Raw genomic sequence first — 22,182 nt, 5'->3', positions numbered from 1 at the left:
GAGAAGAGAAGAGGACCAAGGACTGAACCCTGAGGGACCCCAGTAGTCAGAGGACAAGGCTCAGACACAGATCCTCTCCAGGTTACCCGGTAAGAGCGGTCGGTGAGGTAGGATGAGAAGAGTGAGAGCGCGGTGCCTGAGATACCCAGGTCCTGGAGGGAGGACAAGAGGATCTGGTGGTTCACTGTGTCAAAGGCAGCGGAAAGGTCTAGAAGGATGAGGACAGAGGAGAGAGAGGCTGCTCTAGCAGTGTGAAGCTGCTCAGAGACAGCAAGGAGGGAGCAAGGAGGGCAGTCTCTGTTGAGTGGCCTGTCTTGAATCCAGACTGGTGGGGGTCTAGAAGGTTGTTACAGTGAAGAAAGGAGGAGACTTGGTTAAAGATAGCTCGCTCTAGAGTTTTGGAGAGGAAGGGAAGGAGAGAGACAGGTCTGTAGTTGTTGACTTCAGATGGGTCGAGAGTGGGTTTCTTCAGGAGAGGGTTGACTCTTGCCTCCTTCAGAGAGTTAGGGAAACAGCCGGTTGAGAGGGAGGTGTTAATGAGATGGGTGAGAAAGGGAAGAAGGTCCGGAGCAATGGACTGGAGAAGGTGAGAAGGGATGGGGTCAAGGGGGCAGGTGGTTGGGCGGGCAGAGGTTACCAAGGTAAGAACTTGATTGGGAGACAGGGGGATAAAAGAGGAAAACAAGGGGGAAGAAGGTGAAGTTACTGGAGGTGTAGTTGAGGAAGATGGATTAGTAAATGAAGAGCGTATGTCGTCTATCTTTTTTGTAAAGTAGTCAACAAAGTGGCTTGGTAGAAGGGTGGAGGGAGGGGGGGGAACAGGGGGGTCAAGGAGGTTGGAAAAAATTGAGAAGAGCTTTTTAGGGTTAGATAAAGAGGATTCGATTCTGGATTGATAGAACAAACTTTTGGCTGCAGTGATGGACGCAGAGAAGGAGGAGAGAAGAGATTGATAGGCAAGCAGGTCGCTGGCGTGTTTGGATTTTCGCCATTTCCTTTCCGCTGCTCGCATAGTGGCTCTCTCGGCGCCCACCGGTTCGGACAGCCACGGAGCCGGAGAGGACTTGCGGACCTTTCGAGTCGTAAGAGGACAGAGAGAATCAAGAGAGGACGACAGCGTAGAGAGAAGAGTGTCAGTGGCGAAGTTAGGCTGCATAAGTGCGAAGGAATCGGTTGAGGGGAGGGCTGACAGAACAGAGGAGGCCAGAGAGGAGGGTGAGAGGGTGCGGATGTTGCGACGGACAGGTGCAGAATCCGTTGTGGGAGGGTTGTCAGTTCCAAAGAGTGGGAGAGAGTAAGAGATGAAGAAATGGTCAGAAACATGAAGTGGAGTTACAGTGAGGTTAGCTGTAGAGCAGTTTCTGGTGAAAATATAGTCAAGGTGGTTGCCAGCTTTGTGAGTAGGAGGGGAAGGACTGAGAGAGAGAGCAAAGGAAGACAGTAAGAGTAGCAGGTCACATGACTTCTCAGTCTGGATGTTAAAGTCACCCAGAAGGATGAGCGGGGGTCCATTTTCTGGGAAGTTTGAAAGGAGGACATCTAGTTCTTCCAAGAAGTCTCCAAAGGAACCAGGAGGACGGTAGAGAACGACAATGGTTAGATGAACCGGATGAGTAACCGTCACTGCATGAAACTCAAAAGACAGTGGGGTAAATGGAAGCGGGTAGAGAGCAAAACTCCATTTGGGTGAGATGAGTAGACCTGTGCCACCACCCCGACCAGAGGGTCTGGGTGTGTGGCTGAAGGAGAAGGCCGAGGAGAGAGCAGCAGGGGTTGATGTGTTGTCTGGTGTGATCCAGGTCTCAGTGAGAGCAAGGAAGTCCAGCGATTGCTTGATAGCGAAGCCAGAGATGAAGTCCGCCTTGCGGTTAGCTGACTGGCAGTTCCAGAGGCCCCCAGTGACGAGGCGCTGGGTCTGTGTAGAGCGGGTGGGATAAATAAGAGAGGAAGGATTTTGGTGCATGTGTGACTAAGTCCGCGGTCTATATGTTCAATGGGCATCTTACTTGTGTTCTTGTGGTGTTGGGGGGCGACTGTGGGTCAGTCGTTAGCAGGTCTGTCTTTCAATCAGGGGGTTGGCAGTTCAATCCCCACCCTAGTCGATGTGTCCTTGAGCAAGACACTTAAACCCTGCGTTGCTCCCCGTAGCTGTGTCTACGGTGTATAATGTAACATGTAAAGTGTCTTTGAGTATCTTAAAAAGCACTATATAAATTAAATGGATTATTATTGTGCTAGTACTTTTACTTCAGTCACGGACCTGAACACTTCCTCCTCACTGGTCAGTCTAAAGCCTGCTCATGAACAAATACATTGTGTCCATTTGATTATTAAAAAATCATGCGGTTCGTGACACATATCAACGTTTCGCCTCGACAAACCCAATGAACACACAGCGAGAGCCTTCAGAAGGGGGGATGGTGGTTTGGGGGATTAGAGGAGGAGGTGGGGATTATGGAAAGTATTTTATTTAAAGAGACCGAATCATTTGGACAGAAACGCTGGCATGAATTAGTTTACTATTGACAATCAGTCCATCCTCCAGCGGAGTGTTCCTGTTTTCACAGCACGTCCCAGTCATCAGTCGTATGTGCTGTGGAGGATGTTAGATTAATGTCTTCATGTGATCCATCATCACTGCTTGTGTATTGAATATGAATCGTGGAGGGAACTGTGTCTGCCTGGACTTTCGCTTCCAAATGCCAGAACATGTCAGGGAGACTCTGCAACACGAGATTGCAGCAAATATTTACATTTTAAATCCACACAAGGCCGGCATGTTTCATATTCAGTATGCTATCTAGACTCAATGTGTTCCTGGATGAGCAATACAGCTTTAAAGCCCCCCCTCCACACTTGATAGTGTAAGTTTACGTGCACGCCTCACTGTCCAGAATGATGTATGTGCAGTGAAGTATGAAGTATGATGGGCCCAGTGCACACTGTATAGTTAGTTAACAGTTATGAAGCACACATGATCACATAGAGATTTGACATAGCTGTGGCAAAAAGATGAATTTAATCGAATATTGAATTGTCTATTTATAGTATTTGTTTGTAATGTATGCGAGAATGCAAATATTTTTTAAAAAACAGGATGAGATGTGTTTTTAAGAGGAAATATTACAAACGGTAGTCATTTCCTCTTTGAATACAGGCTTTCTACTGAACCAGGAAACACATGTCACTGGTCTACACACATAATAAACACAAACTATTTATTCTCTCAATATTAAACGTACATGCATTGTTACATTGTTATTGTGAAAACGTGAAACTTCCAGAGGGAAAATGAGTAGACTGTGATTTATAGATTTGTTTAACTACTTAAATGTAGTATATACTAGATCCAATATCCATTATCTGTCATCTTTCTCTCAGCTGGAGCTGAAATGTGGATGACGTGTCAATGTGAGGTACAGGGGGAACTCTTCTGGTAATGTCATTGATTGCGAAGGCTACCGTTGATGAACGTATTGGCCAACATGTTGGCCGGTAATCAGACGGTTGCCCTCCGCGATCACAGATCACGTTAGCGACACGTTCGCTTGAATCGCCTCAACTGGGAGCAGCGCGGCCAGCGGGGGCGCTGGCTGCGCTTTCGCTTTCATTAAATCCTCGGCTTGTTGAATCCGATGTCTAATGGAGGAGCCGTGTCGATGACTCCACGTGCGGCGCCCTTACTCTCTCATTGGGTCCACGTGGGGAGCTGTATTGAATCATGTCAATCACACATGGAGATAAAATAGTGCAGCGAATAATGGCACGGTGGGAACAGGGCGGGTCTTAGGACCCGAGGATTCATTCATTGTCGAATAATAAAAGTTGGGGTTCTCCCTGCGCTCCCGACGTGCTTCAAAGCCGTCTCAAAGTGTGCGCGTGCACGTGTGTGAGAGTGAAAGTGAGAGTGTGTGTGTGTGTGAGTGACACCAGCCCGTTCTTCTGCACATTGCCGTGGCGCAACAATAGCCAGCTGTGCGGGTGGTGTGCAAACATTCAGCCGCTGGGTGTCTTCACTCTGCGGCTCCACCGCCGACCAGAGGTGGGTGAGTGTCGGCCGCTCCGTCCGTGTTCTTTCCGGAAGAGAGGGGTGTTTCACATGGGACACGTCTCAGGTCAGCAGCCGATTCCTGCCGCACTTCTCACGCAGAAGCCTGCAAGGACGCCTCCGCCCCCCCCCCCCCCCCACCGCGAGCCCCCGCGTTGACAGTCGGCCGTGAGTAGAGTGGATCAAAGAGGCGACGCCGCGCGTCCGAACCGGGACGTCCCTTCTGGATCCCTCTGGACTGGAGCTGCCGCCTCAGAGGGGCTCAAACACGGGTGAGTGAAACTTTAAAGAGCATCGCTGTTTTTTTACACATGGCTCGCGCGGGCGGGGGGGGGGGGGGGGGAGTGAGTGAAGGGAAGCGGGGCGGCCGGGGTTTGGGTCGCCGCCGTGTAAAATATAGGGGAAGTATAGCTCTGCGCTCGTGCATTGCAGATGGAGCTCCCCGCACGTGTCTCATCGCCGAGGTTTATTGTTGTTCAGTGAATCGCTCACCCGGGGGCACACAAGGATATATTGACTCCTCTGCAGTTTTTTTTAATAGCACTTTACACACACACACGCGCGCGCACACGCGCGTGGGCATGTACTTTGGACCGTGAAATTGGAAATTGGAAGCTGCATTGGAAATGCATGCTGATAATGTGCCATTAATCTGTGCCATGCACCTGTGCCGAACTGCTGTATCCGCACACCCCGTTGTGCTCTGCAAAGCGGGGACCCGGGGTCCCACCAGGGACCTCTGAGGCGAACAAAGTGGTCCCCTATAATGTCTCCTATATTCTACATATAATTGTATTGCAATAAACTCATGAATTAATATATCCACAAAAACAACAGTATTTGTAATTGTTACTATTATTGTTGTACTTTATACACCCAGTGATGCAAACAAAAGAGAACAATAAAATATATAATTCATATTTATGTTTGTTCACATACATTACCACGTATGAGCACAAACATCTATATGTGCATGCGTCCAGATATACAATATTTCTGTTTTTGACATTGTAAATTAGATATGTTTTTGGTAGTAGGACAACATAAGTGGTTGAAATATGATGTTTTGAAAAGAAATGAGCATTATTCAATATTTTCAACATTTTGGTGACAATGATTAAACAATAAATACAAGTGGACTTCTTTAATAATACAAATTGAGGTCTGTGCTAATAACTGTACAGTTGCTCTTTTGATAAGGTCTATTTTGTAAATTAAATGACTGTCTCATTTAAACAATCGTCATATCGGCCTCAAATAGTGCTAATTTGACTCTGTTCACAAGTAATGTAATCCTTCGTTCATGAGGCAAAGGGCGGAACTGTTGACTCTGAATTTACTTGAAGGATGACTTTAAAGTGAATTGACCCTCCAGTGTTGCACCTTTTTTGTCTGTGTGTGTGTGTGCGTGTGTGTGTGTGTTCTTGCTGAGCTTTTCAACTTCCCCTCTTGTGCATACACATTAAGGACTTGGAGGCACTGTATGACGGGCTTGTGTCTGCGAGATTAAATGCTTTTCCAATCTTAGCCCAGGATCATGTTGCTGCTTGGCATTTGGTCCTGTTGTGCCAGTGCAATTGCTGAATCTTGCAGTAAGAAACATGGCAAAAAAGAAAAAACGGACAACAAAATGTTCCCAGCAATGTGCCAACAGCTGTTTGTTTTTCTTTCATATGGATTTTTGTTGTTGTTGTGTTCGGGGAAAAAAGGTGCAATCTGACGAGTCATTTTGACTCGCGTTTGCATCTTTACTGCTTTGCGTGGCATTGATGATCAACTCCAGCATCACATCTGCTTCTCTTGCCCACTTTCTGTTGCTGAGCTTGCCGACGGCTGTAACTCTGGGCTTTGGTAATCATATCGGAGCTGCAACCCAGCTCCTGGAAAAAGAGGACATGTCAGCAGCTCGCAGCTCCTTCAGCCCCTGTGGGAAATCACTTGAATGAGGCAAGGAAAGTAAATCAGCATTGTGTGTATCCCTGGGTGAGTGTGTGCAGGTTTCTGTGTATATTGTTCTTACTAGAGTCTTTAATGTATGTCATAAACCGTTTAACACCGAGGCCTGGACGTCATCCACCCATATTATGTCAGGCAGCTCGACTCCTGAGAATCAGAGAATAAACCGAAGGGGTCTCTGCTCCTCGACTGGTCTGTGCAGGTTGGTGAAGGCTGCGGCACCCGGCTGCTTCTTTTATTGCCACGGTCTTTCTATTTCTGCTCCTTATACCAATTGGTTGTGATCACTAAATCACTGAAGAGGTACATGCAATCGGCAGGAAGTGTGTTTCTTATTATACGGCCACATTTTGTGTGTGTGTGTGTGTGTGTGTGTGTGTGGTCATGAATACTAATGGCCAAGCACTCAGAATGAATGGAAACTGAAATCAGAGTGTGGCTATTACCAAGAGGGGTGAGGCATTAGAAGGGTTTGATGCTTTGACATATGTCCATTAAAAATATGAGTGTACTAAAAAAGCGTCCGAAAACCAAAGGTCACTTTAATTTTCCCTATGTTTTTGGAGACGACAAAGCAATTGATGGTTGCACTGTTAGCGTTGTTTGCTCTGATAGTTGCACTGTTAGTGTTGTTTGTACTGTTAGATGGGAGTACTTTTTTAATGAGCCATTTAGAAAAAGAACATTTGCAGTAACAAGCGGTGTGAACACTTTTAACGGAGTAGTTCCCCTCAGAGATGTAAGACAACTTTGTAATGTGTGACTGAACAGTTTTTTCCAGACTGGAGTGTTAAGACGCTCAGCCTCGTGGAATCCACAGCAATGAGCTCTTTATTTGATGTCTGACTGACTTTCATCTTACAGCTGTGGGAGTTTCTGTTACTAAGCTGGTACCGTCAGCCTTCACTTCCTGGAAGATCTCCAGGTGTGTTTGTGGAGTCGCTCCAGTGTGATCTTTCAGGGTGCTTTAACACAAAGTTACCAGTAGTGCAGGCAAGCGGTATGTATGTCAAATAACTCAGCAGACATAATGTGTTACTACGTCATTAATTAATAAGGTGTTATTACGTCTTATTAATGTCCTTTTTCAAGTCTCCTAACTTTTGGCATACGTAATACTTCTATATCGTTGGCGTACTCCTTTTTAAATTGAGTCTTCGGATTGTGCCAGAGTCTCTCGCCAACTCTTTCTTGCTTGCCAGCTCTGAGGCAGCGTGCACCCCATATTGTGTGTTCACATGGACACAAATCCGGACTTCACTCGAACAGCACATTGTTGTCCACGTCCTCAGTATTTGAACACTGAAGGACTTGAAATCATCCACAAATTGAAAAACAGCCAAATTCAGACATTCAGTTGAGTTGCGGAACCAAAATTCCCCATGTTACTGTACTATTATACAATACTATATATATATATATATATATATATATATATATATATATATATATTCTCATCTACAACCTGAAAACATGAAATACTATTGAAAAATAGAGTATATAGACAGTACATGCACTGCCTTTTAAAAGTTGAATTGGTAATAGATGTCTGAGAGGACGACTCTTTTTCTATCGTCTTTCATGATTTTAAGGTTGTAGAAAGCCTCCTTTTACAAATGTCATTTTGTATGAAGGGTTTATTTTGTACATTGAGAACAAAACGCTGCACAATGGTTCAGCCAGGCTGATAATGAAAAAAAGACAGATTCCTGATGAGCAACAGTTGAATAAGGATAAAAGAAATCACCAGTCACTGACAAAAGAAAAAAGAAACTTGAAGCATAGCATCAGAATGTGTGCAGAATTTATATATGAACCGCTTCCTGTTTCAGTGTCAAGTGCACAATGATGGACTATCGATTGCTTGAGCAACGCTCTTTCTTCACAATTCATAAGGTTCGTGTTGGGTTTGCACTATTGGAGCTGGATGAGGGAATCAGCTGAACATATCACAGTTTACACCTATTAAATCCAACCACTTGGTCGACTGCAGAGGGCCCAAAGAAAAACCTATACACTACTAAATATTTAGAGCCCGATTGCACCACTGTGGACCAATAATGATGGCAGGTCTCTCATGCTTTTCTGGACTGGAAAACAAATACCAAATCCAAGTTCCAGCAGTATTTTGTCTCCTTCCCAACCATTATTGAAGGAAAGAGAAAAATCTTAGAACTGATTTGAATGGCAGAATATAAAGCTAAGCTAACTTGTTAAGCCTGTTGTCATTATTGTGGGTACGCTATGCGCTGAAGTTGGCATTTAGCACAGAGCACCGCTGTGGCTACTCTAAGTACAATCTAACAGAGCTGTGAGACTCGTAGTAGTGTTGGAATAGGTTGAGAGCCTTGTTATGTATAGAAAGGCAAAGTCACTATTAAACCGGCACCCTGCTGTATCTCACCACCCACATTACACATCTGATTCAAATGTCGACCACGTTAATAGAAACATAACTATGACACCAATATTTTGTGGAGGACGGGTACATGAATACATTCACAAGTCCTTGTTGGTTAGCGCTGTGCCCGGCCCCTTCTTCACATTAGCCCTCATTATTCAGGACACAGCCAGCGAGGACTCTGGGGGTTCTCAGATCTGTGAGTTCACCTCATCCAGGCACTTCTCTCCCCCTGTTCTCATTAGTTTGTGTTAGTGACATCAGCGTGAATGGGACACCCGCTGGGAAACCAGAGTCAAACCAAAATCTTCAGCCACGACGGAGACGAATAAGAAACCCATTAACATGGTCCCGTTTGACCAACCTGAAGGGTTAAGGCCACTACTGAATCTTCAAACTGTGTTTTCCATCAATAGTATAGTGTCATGGCCTGGCTCTCAGGTCGCGACACAGACGGGAGACACACGGGGTTTGGAACAAGGAACAATCATTTTATTAATTACACACACGGTGAATCACAGTGTAAACACGACTGGGTGCCGGCGGACCGGGGATCCAGTTGCTCGAGCGCACCCTCGGGGGCTCTGGCCAGGTGATCCCAGTGCTACTGATTAGCTCCGCCCTGCAATAACTGCAAGACACACACACACACACACACACACACACACACACACAGCAGGCCCTGCCTAAAGCCAGAGGACTTTCATTCTAGCTCTGCCACCTTTCACACAGAATATCTAACCGTTCCAAGACAAATAAATCACAAATCTCTTAATGGTACAGTGTGTAAGGTTTAGTGGCATCGAGTGGTGTGTGTGTGTGTGTGTGTGTGTGCGTGTATGTGTGTCAGATTGCAACCAGCTAAATACCGCTTCCTTTCCACGCATGTCAGAGAACTACAGTGGCCTTCAGGTCGGAATATTTATATTTAGGATTTTATTTCTACGAGGAGCTGCTCGTATCAATACTCTGTGCTTCTCCATGACTACATAAAATAAATAAAGCAGCAACAGTAATGTTTACGACAGCAAAGTCTCTCTATAAAATCAATAATATCTCACTGGGAACAAATCTAAAGTGTTAATAAAATGAATAACATATCTGAGTGAAGTTTATAAACAATGGAGGACACAGTTGTCTGATAGTATCAGTCATTCCTCCTGTCCTCTGTCCTCCTGGCTGCTTTGCCTCAGCCACTAGAGACGTTTACAAGAACAAAGTAAGATAAACCGACTACAGACAGACGGCTTCTGTTCAGGCTGGTTTGTAAAATAAAATGGTGGGTGGATTGGTTGGACCAGCTCAGCCAGGCAGATGGAGATTAGAAATGACACCAAAAAAAAAGCACCAGTAATGTCGGGGCTTATCAATACTCCCGTTTTAAACAAATGAGCACTGGTCCCCGATTTAAGCCAGAGTTTCAGTATGCATCACTACCAGTACCTAAAAAAGCAAAAGGTTCTCACCAAGGCCCGTGTTAGGTTTGTCCGTTCTGGGCTGCTGTAGAAACATGCTGGTGCAACATGGCGGCCTCCCCATGTAGATATAAATGGCTTTTTCTAGTTTCAGGTGATTGTGCACTCATTAAAACATAGTTATTGATATTATATTCCATTTCTGCCAATTAATCCCCCTAAATTTTACACAGGGCTCCTTTTTAAGGTGTCAAAGCTGAATGTCTTTTTCTAAATGCCCTGAAGATGTTCCGCTGCGTCTTCCCAGAGCCCTGCTGTTATTCCCATGTGGCCGATGAGCTATCTGAAATAATTGATGGCTGGTTGAGTTTTAGTTCGCCCGTGCTGTCCAGAACTCGTCCACAGACTGCAGCTTTTCGTCTGTGGCCCACTCGTCACAGTGGGTTTTCTGTCCTGCCTCGTTCCCAGGTTACCATCTGTTCCATTCTCCATTCCCCTCTGGAGTGGGATGACAACGTGCAGAAAGATATTGATATTTGTGTCTTGAATAATATATGTTCAAAAATAGCAAATACTTAGTTTCCCACCCGACCCACATGTGGCACTTATATGTTACGTAATCAGATGGTGTATGTATTAAAAGATGGTATTTTCCATGTTTACATCCGATTCGAGGGTGGACTTAATTGTGCGACACAACGGCCAGGTGTGTGTTGCAAACAGTGGGTGCACGCTCTGGCTTCTGTATATAAGAGATGGATTTGCTCCATGTCCATGCAGCTGAAGGTGTCAACATTGTGAAGTTGGCATCAGCAAGGGCTGTATTACTTTGTAATATGCCGACTCCCACGCGTAGCAATTGTCAAGTTTATTTATTATTCATTCTGTAATTTGCTAATTGTGTGTGCATGCTCGCGGCGCGGCTCTAGAGATGTCGTTGTCGGTCAGCCCAACTGATCGCTCCAGACTGAAATATCGCTTAACTATTTTATGGATTGCCATTAAATTCACTACATTTGTTCGTGGTCCCCAGGGGATGAACTCTAATGACCTTGGAGATGCCCTCGAGCACCACCAGCAGATCAACGTTTACGGTTTTGATTGAAATATCTCTCACGATATTTGATTCAGACATTCATGTTCTCCTCAGGATGAATTGAAATAGGATTTGGTAGCGCCAAAGAATACGACACGAATTTAGCAGATGTAGACAGTCACTCTTTTGTTGAGACCGGGATGGATAATTTACCGAATGTGGGTTTTAGTTTATATGGCGAGCTGGGAACTCACTTCAAGGTTGGAGACACGTAAAAGGACGCTGGTCCCTGCTACCACCACCAGACCCACACTTCTTTTGTTTGGCATCAGCAATCAATGGAACTATATCCAATATATATATATATATATATATATATATATATATATATATATATATATATATATATATATATATATATATACGCTCTGTATATATTCTCCCCTGATTACAGTAACACTAACATTAATCTTGTGTTTTGGCCCATAAGTAGTTGGCGAAGCTTAACATTCGTTTATTATCTTTTTCTCCAGTACTCTTTGTGTCGTGACAACAACAAAGAAATCACAAATTGATACTTAAAAAAAAAAAAAAGATTTGTATTTTTCCGTCTCTACCTCTCTACATGGTGTGTTGGTGGAGGAGGCTCTGGCAGACTGTCTGTGATTTCAGTTAGTTCTGCCAGCTAAAGAGAAGAAGCTTATACCTCAAATCTAGCGCCCCCCTCTAAAACCCCCCTCTACTTTGCAAGCGTTACTATTTCTGCCCAGGTCTTGCGGTAGAAATATCCCTCTCTCTCCGCGTGGATGATGGAACTGCACGAAAGAGCAGAGGCTGATGGTCTTTCTGATGAAAACCTGGAGGAGTGAGAAACAGAACCTGACCCTGGGCCAGTTGATAACCAGTGCTCTCCTTTTTGAGAAAGCAACCTATTCTAGCGAGCGTTCCTCATATCCCATCCAGTTCTGGAGAATCGACCCAGCTCGTCTATCCGCTCCCGGCTCCAGCATCTATATTTCTCTTTGTAGCTTGCACCAGGGAGGAGAATGAGAGGCTCTTTAATGCTGCTGCCATCATTATTGATGAAGGGAGAGAGAGGCTCGCCGCTGAGAGGGCTGAAATGGTTGTAATACTCAGGAAGAAATACAACAATAAAAGGGAATTTAAAAAAAGAATCATCTCAACCAGTTGTATGTATCTTTGTTCCTCTGCAGTCTGTTTATGTGAAAATGTAGAAATAAACAGGACTGCAACTTACAATTATTTTCTCTATTGTATTCGAAATAACAATAATAAGATATCCATCCTAGTTGCTTTGAGCAATGGACTTGTTCTGTCTAACCAAAAGTTTTTAAGATGAGTAACCATAAGCCCGCTGGGATAAACATCTGCTCTGTCTGTTATGCCAGCAGCCTGTTAATGGTGATACCACTGCAGTCCTCTGCGTCTGACCTTTCCCTAAATAAAGAACACAACCTAAGTCTGCTTTAGTGGCTGGGAGGTTTGTTTTTCGTGTGCGTGTGTGTGCGTGTGCGTGTGTGTGTGTGTGTGTGTGTGTGTGTGTGTGTGTGTGTGTGTGTGTGTGTGTGTGTGTCTGTGTTACTTTTTTCAAACCACCAGAAGCTCATTCAGGAACCTGCTCTGAAGAGATAAGAGCTAGACAAATTGTTTCCATTTTGTTTTGATGTTTAAATGTGTAAAGAGACCAATAAGCCAGGAGAAAGAGCTGTTCCTCCTCTTCTTCAGTGATGACTCTCTGAAATGCAGCTTGGGAAGAAGCTCAGCCTCTGCATGAAGACTAACATCAAGGGTCAACCGAGTCACAGAGGAAAATGAGCCAGATCACTATCGACGACAGGCTAACTTTAAATAAATGTCCCAAACATAGTGTGTAATTACCCCCAACTGTGTTCATCGGATTGTTTTCCACAGTCCGTGAGTCCTGAACATTAGCCACGCTGCTGTTGTAGAGACCTACACTGTAATCTGCACCTGCACGGCCACACACACACACACACACACACACACACACACACTCACACGTGTGTGTATATAAAGACACGAAACACCTGCGGGTATGGGCTGTGTGAGGAGGACATCTGGGTTCACTTAGTGCGTCACATTAGATCTGTCTGTGTCTGTGTGTGTGTGTGTGTGTGCGTGTGTGTGTGTGTTAAAACAAATGTCAAACGGTAAATACTGGACACACTTTTCTGTATATTTTAACTACAGAAATAGTGTTGACCATAACACAAGTGAAGCCTGCACCACCAGACTGTGCCACCAGTTAAGGGCAACAAACATCAACATCAGTACTGACATTTCTGTAAAACCCATCGCTGTGTGGTTCACAAAGAGATTTGGCTTTAGGTGGCATGAGAGGGTGCGACAATTCCTGAAAGCATTTGTCTTACGCCGAGCACTTCCGAGTTTTCAACCATGCTAATGATTTTCCCATCAGCCTCAATGTTAAATCCTAGTTAACAAATGTTAGCTTGCTAACACGTCAAACTAAGAAGGTGTGCATGGTAAATATTGTACCTGCCCAACTTCAGCATGTTAGCATTGTCATTGTGAGCGGGTCGGCTTGCTGAGGAGCATTTAGTGTAAATCGTACCCATCGTGGACCAGACTGGATATAAGAAGTGGACCTAGTCATCGGGACGTCACCGGTTGTTTTGTGGACTGTTGTGAAGCTTCGGGTTCTGCAATTTCTCTATTGACATCTTGGATTACCATGTTTTGTTTTTTTTGCAACCGATAAAACAAAGTTAGAATATTTGGTATGTGGAGGAGCCGGATACGGCTCTGGTAGCGTCAGCGACCTACCAATCACAGTAAGCCCGCCCTAAAGCATGCTATGCTATGGTCTTTTTTACTCTAAATGGACCATAATTTACTAAATGAACATCATGTTGTATTGAAGAAGATTTGAAACTAGAGATGGAGGCCATACACTCATGTTTACAATGTTTACTAAGGTAATAAATCAAGAGAGAGGTAGAATCATTTTCTCATAGACTTCTATACAATCAGAGTCGCCCCCTGATGGCCAGTAGGGAGAATGCAACATTTTGAATGCGACACTTCTGCATCGGCTCTATTCGGCGGAACTCCTTTTTAAACTCCAGATCAAAACACTAAAGAAAGTACCATGAGTGTACATGAATGGTTCAGCACTTGCTCATAAAGTATGCATTTATATCGAGTCTGTAATAAGGACTGAAGGCTGGACTTATCTGGCTACAGCTCACCAGAGTGAATTAGAGTAAGCTGCAGCAGGTTTTCTAACAGCGGTGAAAAGAAGGGATAGAGATCACTGAGGGATATTCTGCCTCTGAGGGATTTAGAGGGCACTGAGTATCACTCCCAACGGAAAAGATAGATGGATTCTCATTTTCAGCAGCAACAGATTAATCCTCTGCAGGTTCACATCATCACAGATGTCTAGAGTCGTTGTATTGAAGGCTCAGAATGGGGATTTTGAAGGTCGATGGAAGATTGGCCGCACAGTTTTCATCTTCTATGTTAACCCTTTCAGCCTGTCTTGCTATCCCCTCTGGACTCGGCGGCACTAACTCCCTATAAAAAGAGATGATCAGCTAGCAGCAGGTCGAGCTACTGGATCACTGGAAGGTGGAGCCACCACGAAGGGCCCACCCCCACCTGAAATTATAGAGATAGGCGTACAAACCTGCAGACCGGTTGGATCATGGTCCGGTCTGCAATTTTCTTGGATTCCTAGAAGGTCAGCCATGCTGGAAGCTGCATACTCATTGTCAGTGTGTGAGTAGAGGAGAAATAATTGGCTCACCCAACTTGCCAGTTTGCACTCCTATATCCTGTGTAATCCTGGGCTTATTATTGCCCGAGGCAGCCAACCTCAGAGAGGGTGGCCCTGGATTTGGTTGGGATTGTCCCGGAGTGTATTTCTGTCTAGTCAGATTGAGCGGTGCTCGTGGAGCCGGTGTCCAGAGTCTAGCCTGGGCCAGCCCGTTTCCTCAATCGCACCACATTGATTGGCTGTACAAGAACATCTTTAACAGGTTTACGGATACAGCGAGTTGTGTCCCGTACAGCAGCCTGTTAATCCTGTGGATTGAATTAAAGAGTTCCAGCAATTAATCTGTAACGAGTGGACACACGGGAAAGTGTTTTGTACTGGGAAAGGACGGCAATTACGGTTTTGTTGACTGACATGAACTTCCTGTGTTGTCGGTTTGAATTGTTTGTCATCGTGTTTGTGTGAGCCTGGACCTGGGATATTCTTTTGCTTTGGGATGTTGATTTTCACATATGCCCTCAAAGGCAAGACAAAGCTACATCGTCAGATGGTGGACCTGCACGATTTTTTCTCACATAAACGGACATACTTTCACATGATTGTACAGTGTGGTTAGCAACAGTGGTTTATATACAATATGTCATCAACTATTTCTCAAAATTAAACAGCAAAATACACCGTTGGTCCAGGACCTTCAAAAATATTGCCCATTTTCAATTGCAGGTGTTTCCATATCCCATTTAAGTCTTTTTCACCAAGCAAGAGTAAGAAATTGTGTCAAAATGTGCATACGTATCTGTAAAAAAAGAAACACGGCGAACATAAACAGCTGCTGCTGTTGGAGGACAGTCGACTAACTAATCCCGGCACAGTTGATCTGATTGCTAAGTTCTGTCACCATCTCCAGGGGCCCTGAATGATGCTCACTCAGTCAAAGATGATGAGGCATAATCTGTGTGTGTGTGTGTGTGTGTGTGTGTGTGTGTGTGTGTGTGTGTGTGTGTGTGTGTGTGTGTGTGTGTGTGTGTGTGTGTGTGTGTGTGTGTGTGTGTGTGTGTGTGTGTGTGTGTGTGTGTGTGTGTGTGTGTGTGTGTGTGTGTGTGTGTGTTGTGTGTGTGTGCATATATATAGTGGGCAGTTGTGCAGTTGCATGTTCTTTTTTTTCTTGGCCGTCAATGTGACCTGTCCTTTGTTGAAGTCAGATGAAATGTGACAGGTGGAGGAGGAGAGGGTCTGATCAACCCGTGGGCTGAGGGAGAGTGGAGCAGCAGGAAAGAAAAACCTCTTTAGTGTAAGAGCTATTAGTCCTATTGATATTAAAAAGATGCATGTGTTGGTTTGGGCTGATTGTGGTCTGTAATAAAAAATTTAAAAAAAGATAAGAGCCAGTGAGACTGGTGTCTGCAGTCCGTTAAACCGTAAAAGTGCGTTGTCTTCATTGGAAACAAACCAGATGCACACCGCTTAAATATTATATATTGTTTGAGATTTGTAATATCGGTTGATAACCCAGCCAAGACTTTGAAATACTGCACGGGGAGCACTGAATCCGTGTTAGTTGGCAATTGCCTTTAAATGGTGTTGCATTAACAAAATATATTGTGGTATCTGCATGTTTGTGACATTTATATCACAACACCTCCTTTAAAAACAATATATACTGGTCAAACAGTGACTCTAATGTGTGCAAATGAGGTTAACTTAATAGCAGTGCTCTTTAATTAGACACACACTTATTCATTTGTCCCTTAATTAACTTTAAATGTAATTTTTTTTTTTACGCCGACAACAGTGAAGATCAAGCTGTGTATAGCCAGCCAGTGCCGTGTAGTGTAGAAGTCAATCGTAATGGTCCCACTGGCCCTGAAGTCAACTTTTGATGCACCGTGATGCAAACGGCAGCCTTCAGAGAGTTGATGATGTATGCTCACTGCCTCGGCATGAGTAGGACTCTAAACGGTCATTATTTGGTCTTCTTTGTGATACCCGGAGAGGTGGTGGTGGGGTCAAGGCTAAGATCGGCTGGTCAGCTGACATTAACCTCGCAGTATGTTTTCCAGGTCCGTGTACAATGCCAGCGGTGCGGAGTGAAAGACACGAGACCGAGAAGTGCATCCAATGCAAATTAGCCCAAAAATTCATGCAAATAAACCATCATGCAACATTACTGCTCACCGTTCTTCTTGCCTTCCGATGTTTGTGGTCACAGTGAGTACGGCCAGCTGTGGTTTATTTTCATTATGTATGAATCTCCTGAAAGCAAGAGGAGGAGAGCTAGTTAGCGTTAGCTGTTAGCAGCGGGTGGGAAGCACGGTTGCCGGTTCGATCCCCGCTCTTCTCATAGTTATAGTTGCATGTCGAAGTTGCTCCCTGCTTCACTACAGCCCACTGCTCCTTAATAACTAAGGATGGGTCAAATGCAGAGATTAACAAAAGTGTACAATATTATTATTATTATTATTGTGCCAATTCGCAAATGTTAGCATGCTAAGACGCATGTCAGCATTTGCATTTATTCACACAAAGAACAGCTGTGGCTGATGTGGATGCCATTAGTTTAGGTATTTGGTTTCGAACCAAAATATTGGACAAATTCAAACCCGACGGTGGCGCTAAATGAAAAGGTAAGGGATCTCCTTTTTGGGAGGTTTCAAATCTTGCTAATTACATTTTTTGGCGAGAGGAGAGGCTTCCTTTTGAGAAGTTGGAAAGTCAACTATTTAAAACATCTGTTAAATTAGAGATTGTAAACTAATTAACCCGTGCTCATTTCTTGTTACACACGCATCGTATATTAAGAACAAACTGGAGAAAACCTGATAACAGAAACCCATTACAAATTTCGGTGTGTTTTTCACTCTCCAAATGCCCCCCAAAAAACGTCATAGCAGTGCTGATTGTCTTCCAATCACATTGTGGTAATCAGGGAACAATCAGAGTTGATTGCTTCTGACCCGGCTGAGTGAGGAGGTGCGCCTCACCTCTACCGCTCCGTTTAGAAGCTGATAATAAGTCGGGATGAAAGAAAACACGGTGAAGAACACACTCGAAGGAGGCAGAGAGCACCAGGCGTAAGCGTTCCACAGACACACACCTCTCCGTGCTGCGGTTACATGCATGAACACGGTCAGACGCTTGTATGGGCTAAACTGGGAGGCTTTCAGTCATGTGTTGGATATACACTCTGCCAAGGAGGCCAGAGGAGGTAAACACCAGGGCTGATGTATAAATGAACAACAAGTCGACGAACCATTTCCTTCTTCTTTGGGTGCACGAGGTTCCAGGCTGCACTGCTTTTCTCTCTCTCTGCAAACGGAAGGATTTTGAGCCATCGGGCGTCTGTTTGCCGTCCGCACACAACAACAGCAGACAAATAAAAGCCGGGTTATAGGGGTGAAAGTGTCTCCCTAATGGAGCCAACTGGAATGATTTGTTCGCCCTCGACAGCCCACTCGCTCCTCTTACTGTAATTGGCTGTGCTGCAGCTTCTCCATCCAAACTAGTTGAGAGATGGCATCTGTCGAATGCGCTTCATATTCAGATGTGGTTTTCAAGCCCCTCTCTGGTTGAATTAAATCCATTTTCTTTTCCCTCTTGTGTATATCGTTATTGATTAGGAAACAATTAAGTAAACAAACTAGAAAGTATATGAATGATAAACATGGTGAACTTTGTTCGAAAGTTGAATGAATTATGTAGCTGTTTTCATGTCATGCAGATAAAACCATCGATGATAATAATAATAATAATATAATAATTTATTCAAACAGTGGCAACAAAAATGAAAGATACAAATATATACCCCGTGATCCTGAATGGATGACTATTGGAGCATTAGTGGGAGATGGTAGATGTGTTAAAAATGGATAATCATATGAGTGATCTGGTGTGTGAATATCCCGGTTGTAGATATCGAGGTTGAATTTGAATCAACATTGCTCCTTTTCCTCAGCTCCAAAAATATATCCAGTTATAAGAAAAAGAAAAGAGTGCATCTTTAACACTGTGTGCTAATAAAGCGTCATCATTCTGTTGCAGCTTAGAAACTCAGACAAAACTGAAGTTATTCTGCTGGGCCCTGAACACCTCAGAGATCAATTATCTGGTGCTGTGGTTTTCTGTAGATGTCATTGCCCTGGCATCCAACACCACTGTAAAGAATCTCGGCGTTATCTTTCTACAATTTGCAGTTATGTAACATGGAAAGGGCAAAAATAATAAGAGATGTTCCGATACCCTTTTTTCCTTCTCCGTACTGTTTTGGATACCTCGACCTGCGTGTCAGCAGACACTGAATACTGAATACCTGTGTTTAAAAAAACCAAAAAGGAAAACGCTGTTTCTATTCAAGTTTCTTGCCAAAAAGAACATTTCACAATATTACACTTGACCGCATCGTGACAACAATGTAGTAATTTACCCTGGCAAAATACTAATTGTTACTCAATGGACCTTGAATGCATCAACATGTAACTCAATGCATGTGTTAGCTGATTGGTGCTAATATCCAGCATTTTAGGCTGTATTGGAGGCATTCCAGATACCGGTATCGGTATTCTAACGGCGCACTGCAAAGCTTTTTACTCTCTTCTCAAACATTTGAAGACGATGGATGGATGCAGTGAAAAAATGTCCACCATAGTGACAAATGTGTGGTAACCTGCTTCTGCAAACAAACAAAAGTCTGAAATGGATGACCAGGCCTCTGCTGCTCCTCCGCCTCCCACTCCTGCCAAGATATCGCTCAGCGGGCTGAATGGTGCTGCAGAGGAGAGCGACCGGTTTTAAGAGACGGATAATCACTAGTTGTGATAAGAATTAATATGACGGCTCCTTTTTTTTCGGTTTTCTTTCAGTTTATTTTTTTCTTCAAATGAGTCAGGAGTCGAACAAAGCATCCCTCCCTCGCTGCTGACAGCTGAACAGCTGTGTGTGTGTGTGTGTGTGTGTGTGTGTGTGTGTGTGTATATTAGTAGTTATATTACAGGTGACATGTCTGTGCTCTTTTTTGTTTCAACCTTTCAGTTTTTGTGCTTCAGTTGTCTTTGTTTATATCTGTTGACTTGTGTGTTAACATACGTGCCAGCCCATTACAAACATGTATTCAAAATATGTATACTCTATTATGACTACTATTATTCCCATTCCCTTCAGGATGAATTGTAAAAGAAAAAAAAAGAAGCGCCATCATCAGGTTTTTATTACTTTGGTTAATGGCCAAACACCTGGAGAACGAATGATCTGATCGTAATCTTTACGTCTAGAACCATCTGGTGCGCCCCGACCCAGCCTCGTAACGGCCCTGGAGCCGTGCGACTAGAGTGTGATGCACTGCAGTTAGTATAGAGCCGTGTGAGTGGATGACGGAGCGTGACCCACCTGGACAAAGTGGAACACTGTGGTATTTTTGAATGTGAAGCTCTACCTTCCTGACACACTTCAGGAATAGCACAGCATGGCCCCATTTAGTGACCACCTCGTGTCAAATGCCCTCACCAACTGACTTCGTACTCGGCAGAAGGCAAACAACCTCCGCACTTATTCCTTGTGATTCTTGACCGGTTACGTGGGAGGGAGGCCGTGCGAGTGCCCCCGTGGTTGTCCTTGGCGGGGGCGTGAGCTCCCTTTTCATATCTGCGTCCTTCCAGCTGCAGAACGAAACCCGAGCCAGCTGGACGGGAGAGCTTCGATATTCCCCGTCTGTGGCGATCTGCCGCCGACTTTATTTTCATTAGAGATGAAAGGGAAGCGGCGCAATGAATAAATCCTGCTTAAATGTCTGCGTCTGTGTACACGCAAGCACACTTTGTGTGTGCGTGTGCACACGGTACAATCGGTTGTTTGCTGGTGGGCACTCCTTTTGTGTGTCAGCAAGCATTTCATGACACGCAGGGAGCCGTGAGCACAGGCATAAAGCAGAATGAGCTCTGCAGCATTCGGGTTGAGCTGTTATCCGGGGGGTATTGATTTCAATTTCTGAGCGCATGTCTACTGTAAGGAACTGATTCACCCTTAGCCCAACCACACTGCAGTGATAGCGAGCTTATTGTCTCCATACAGGGTTTGCTATGATGACCAAGAACCGGATGAGTCAGTGAAGCCGAATGTTATTGTACTACAACGATCAAATAACATTGAGGTACCTAACGCTACCTCAAACGCCTCAGCTAAAGATTGCAGCTAAAGCATGAGATTAGGTGTTAGCAGTTAGACTAACTTGTTATTCTACCGACTCCTCTGACCACTGTCTTTCTGTCCTTCCAGCTCTGGTGGGACGCTGAGCGCGGCGACCGAAGGCCGGCTCAGGTCACGTTGATGCTGGTGGGCGCTCCCCGGTACTCTCCCTGCCACCTGCTCCAGCCCCCCACCTCCCCGCCAGCCATGGCGATGAGCAGTGACCCTGGCCGCGAGAGGCCCGGCCTCGATTCTGACAAACAGACCGGCAGTCTCACGGACATCATGGCTGCCATGACGACGGAGGACTCGGACGGCTCTGCCGCCAACGGCGTGGGTAACGGCGGGGCTCAGCAGGACGGGGCTCAGGCCAAGAGGAGCCGGGCGCCGCGGCCTCACCTGACTGGGAGGAAGTTGTCGCTGCAGGAAAGGGGCACCTACATGTCGTCGGGCCCGGGGGGAGGATTCACGCACGTGTCCCCTCGCGTGGCTCGCAGGCCCACAGTGGAGTCTAAACGCGTGTCTATATCAGACGCCCAGGTGAGGAAGCAATTTGAATTTGCATGAATAATTAATCATTGAATAAACATCAACAAAGCCTCGAGCAGCCGGGGAAATCATTCTGGTCACGCTGTTCAAAGATTATTAATCAAGGACAAATCCAACCGTGAATCTTTCACCTTGGACACTCTCAAAAATGCAAATCGCCAAACCGAGCGGAAGCCGGTCCGAGCGGCGTGTGTAGCTCAAGATCCGAACGTGGTCACCAGAGAAAGAGCAGAATAGGCTAAAGTATGGTTTACATGTTGTACTACCGTGTCCTTTATGATAAGTGCCATCATCATTTCAAGTGTTGATTGTAAAAATAAACATTATTTGAAGGCCAGCAGACGACATGACACCCCCCCCCCCCCCCTCTATTTCATTCTGACGTTTGCCAAGATCACCTTTGACTGTTTCATGAGCCGGACAGGAAATGCTTTCAGCACCATTAAAGAAGTGTGTGTGGGGGGGGGGGGGGGGGGCTGCTAAACAGAGCGTTTCCACTTGTTTCCCTGTGTGCGCATCTGTCTGTTCTTGTTTAAAGACATTAGGTGCAACATTGGTGACAGGTAATACTTTTTGTATTGTTTTTTTACTCGCTGTGCTTGGAGATTTGGTTTGTTCAGGCTTTTACACGTTCTCTTTCTCGTCATCTCTCTGGCTGTTTACGCTGGAAACTCCACATGCCTGTTGCATTTACGGATATTTGTTTACCGCACCTTCAGTGAAAGAAGGAGATGGAGATTGCACCCGCTTTAGCGCCTGCTTCCCGGGGTGGGAGGGAGGCCAGAGTGGTGACGCACCATCTCAGAACTGTAGGCACAA

General features: G+C 44.9%; 1 protein-coding gene across 1 annotated transcript in view; it reads left to right on the top strand.

Annotated features, from left to right (window-relative positions):
- The first annotated feature begins 3,815 nt into the window (after positions 1-3,815).
- The window catches only part of camkk1a (calcium/calmodulin-dependent protein kinase kinase 1, alpha a), a 40,420-nt gene continuing 22,053 nt past the window's right edge, over positions 3,816-22,182 (top strand). Inside the window, exons 1-2 of the mRNA XM_034549515.1 lie at positions 3,816-4,320; positions 20,905-21,354. Of these exons, the coding sequence (XP_034405406.1) occupies positions 20,956-21,354 (399 nt within the window). The 5' untranslated portion in view covers positions 3,816-4,320; positions 20,905-20,955. The remainder of the gene's footprint in view (positions 4,321-20,904; positions 21,355-22,182) is intronic.

The sequence above is a fragment of the Cyclopterus lumpus genome, chromosome 14, assembly GCF_009769545.1.
Source record: "Cyclopterus lumpus isolate fCycLum1 chromosome 14, fCycLum1.pri, whole genome shotgun sequence".
NCBI classification, from domain to species: domain Eukaryota; kingdom Metazoa; phylum Chordata; class Actinopteri; order Perciformes; family Cyclopteridae; genus Cyclopterus; species Cyclopterus lumpus.
Note: the sequence above shows the minus strand (reverse complement) of the source record. Positions and strands in the feature narration are given on the sequence as shown.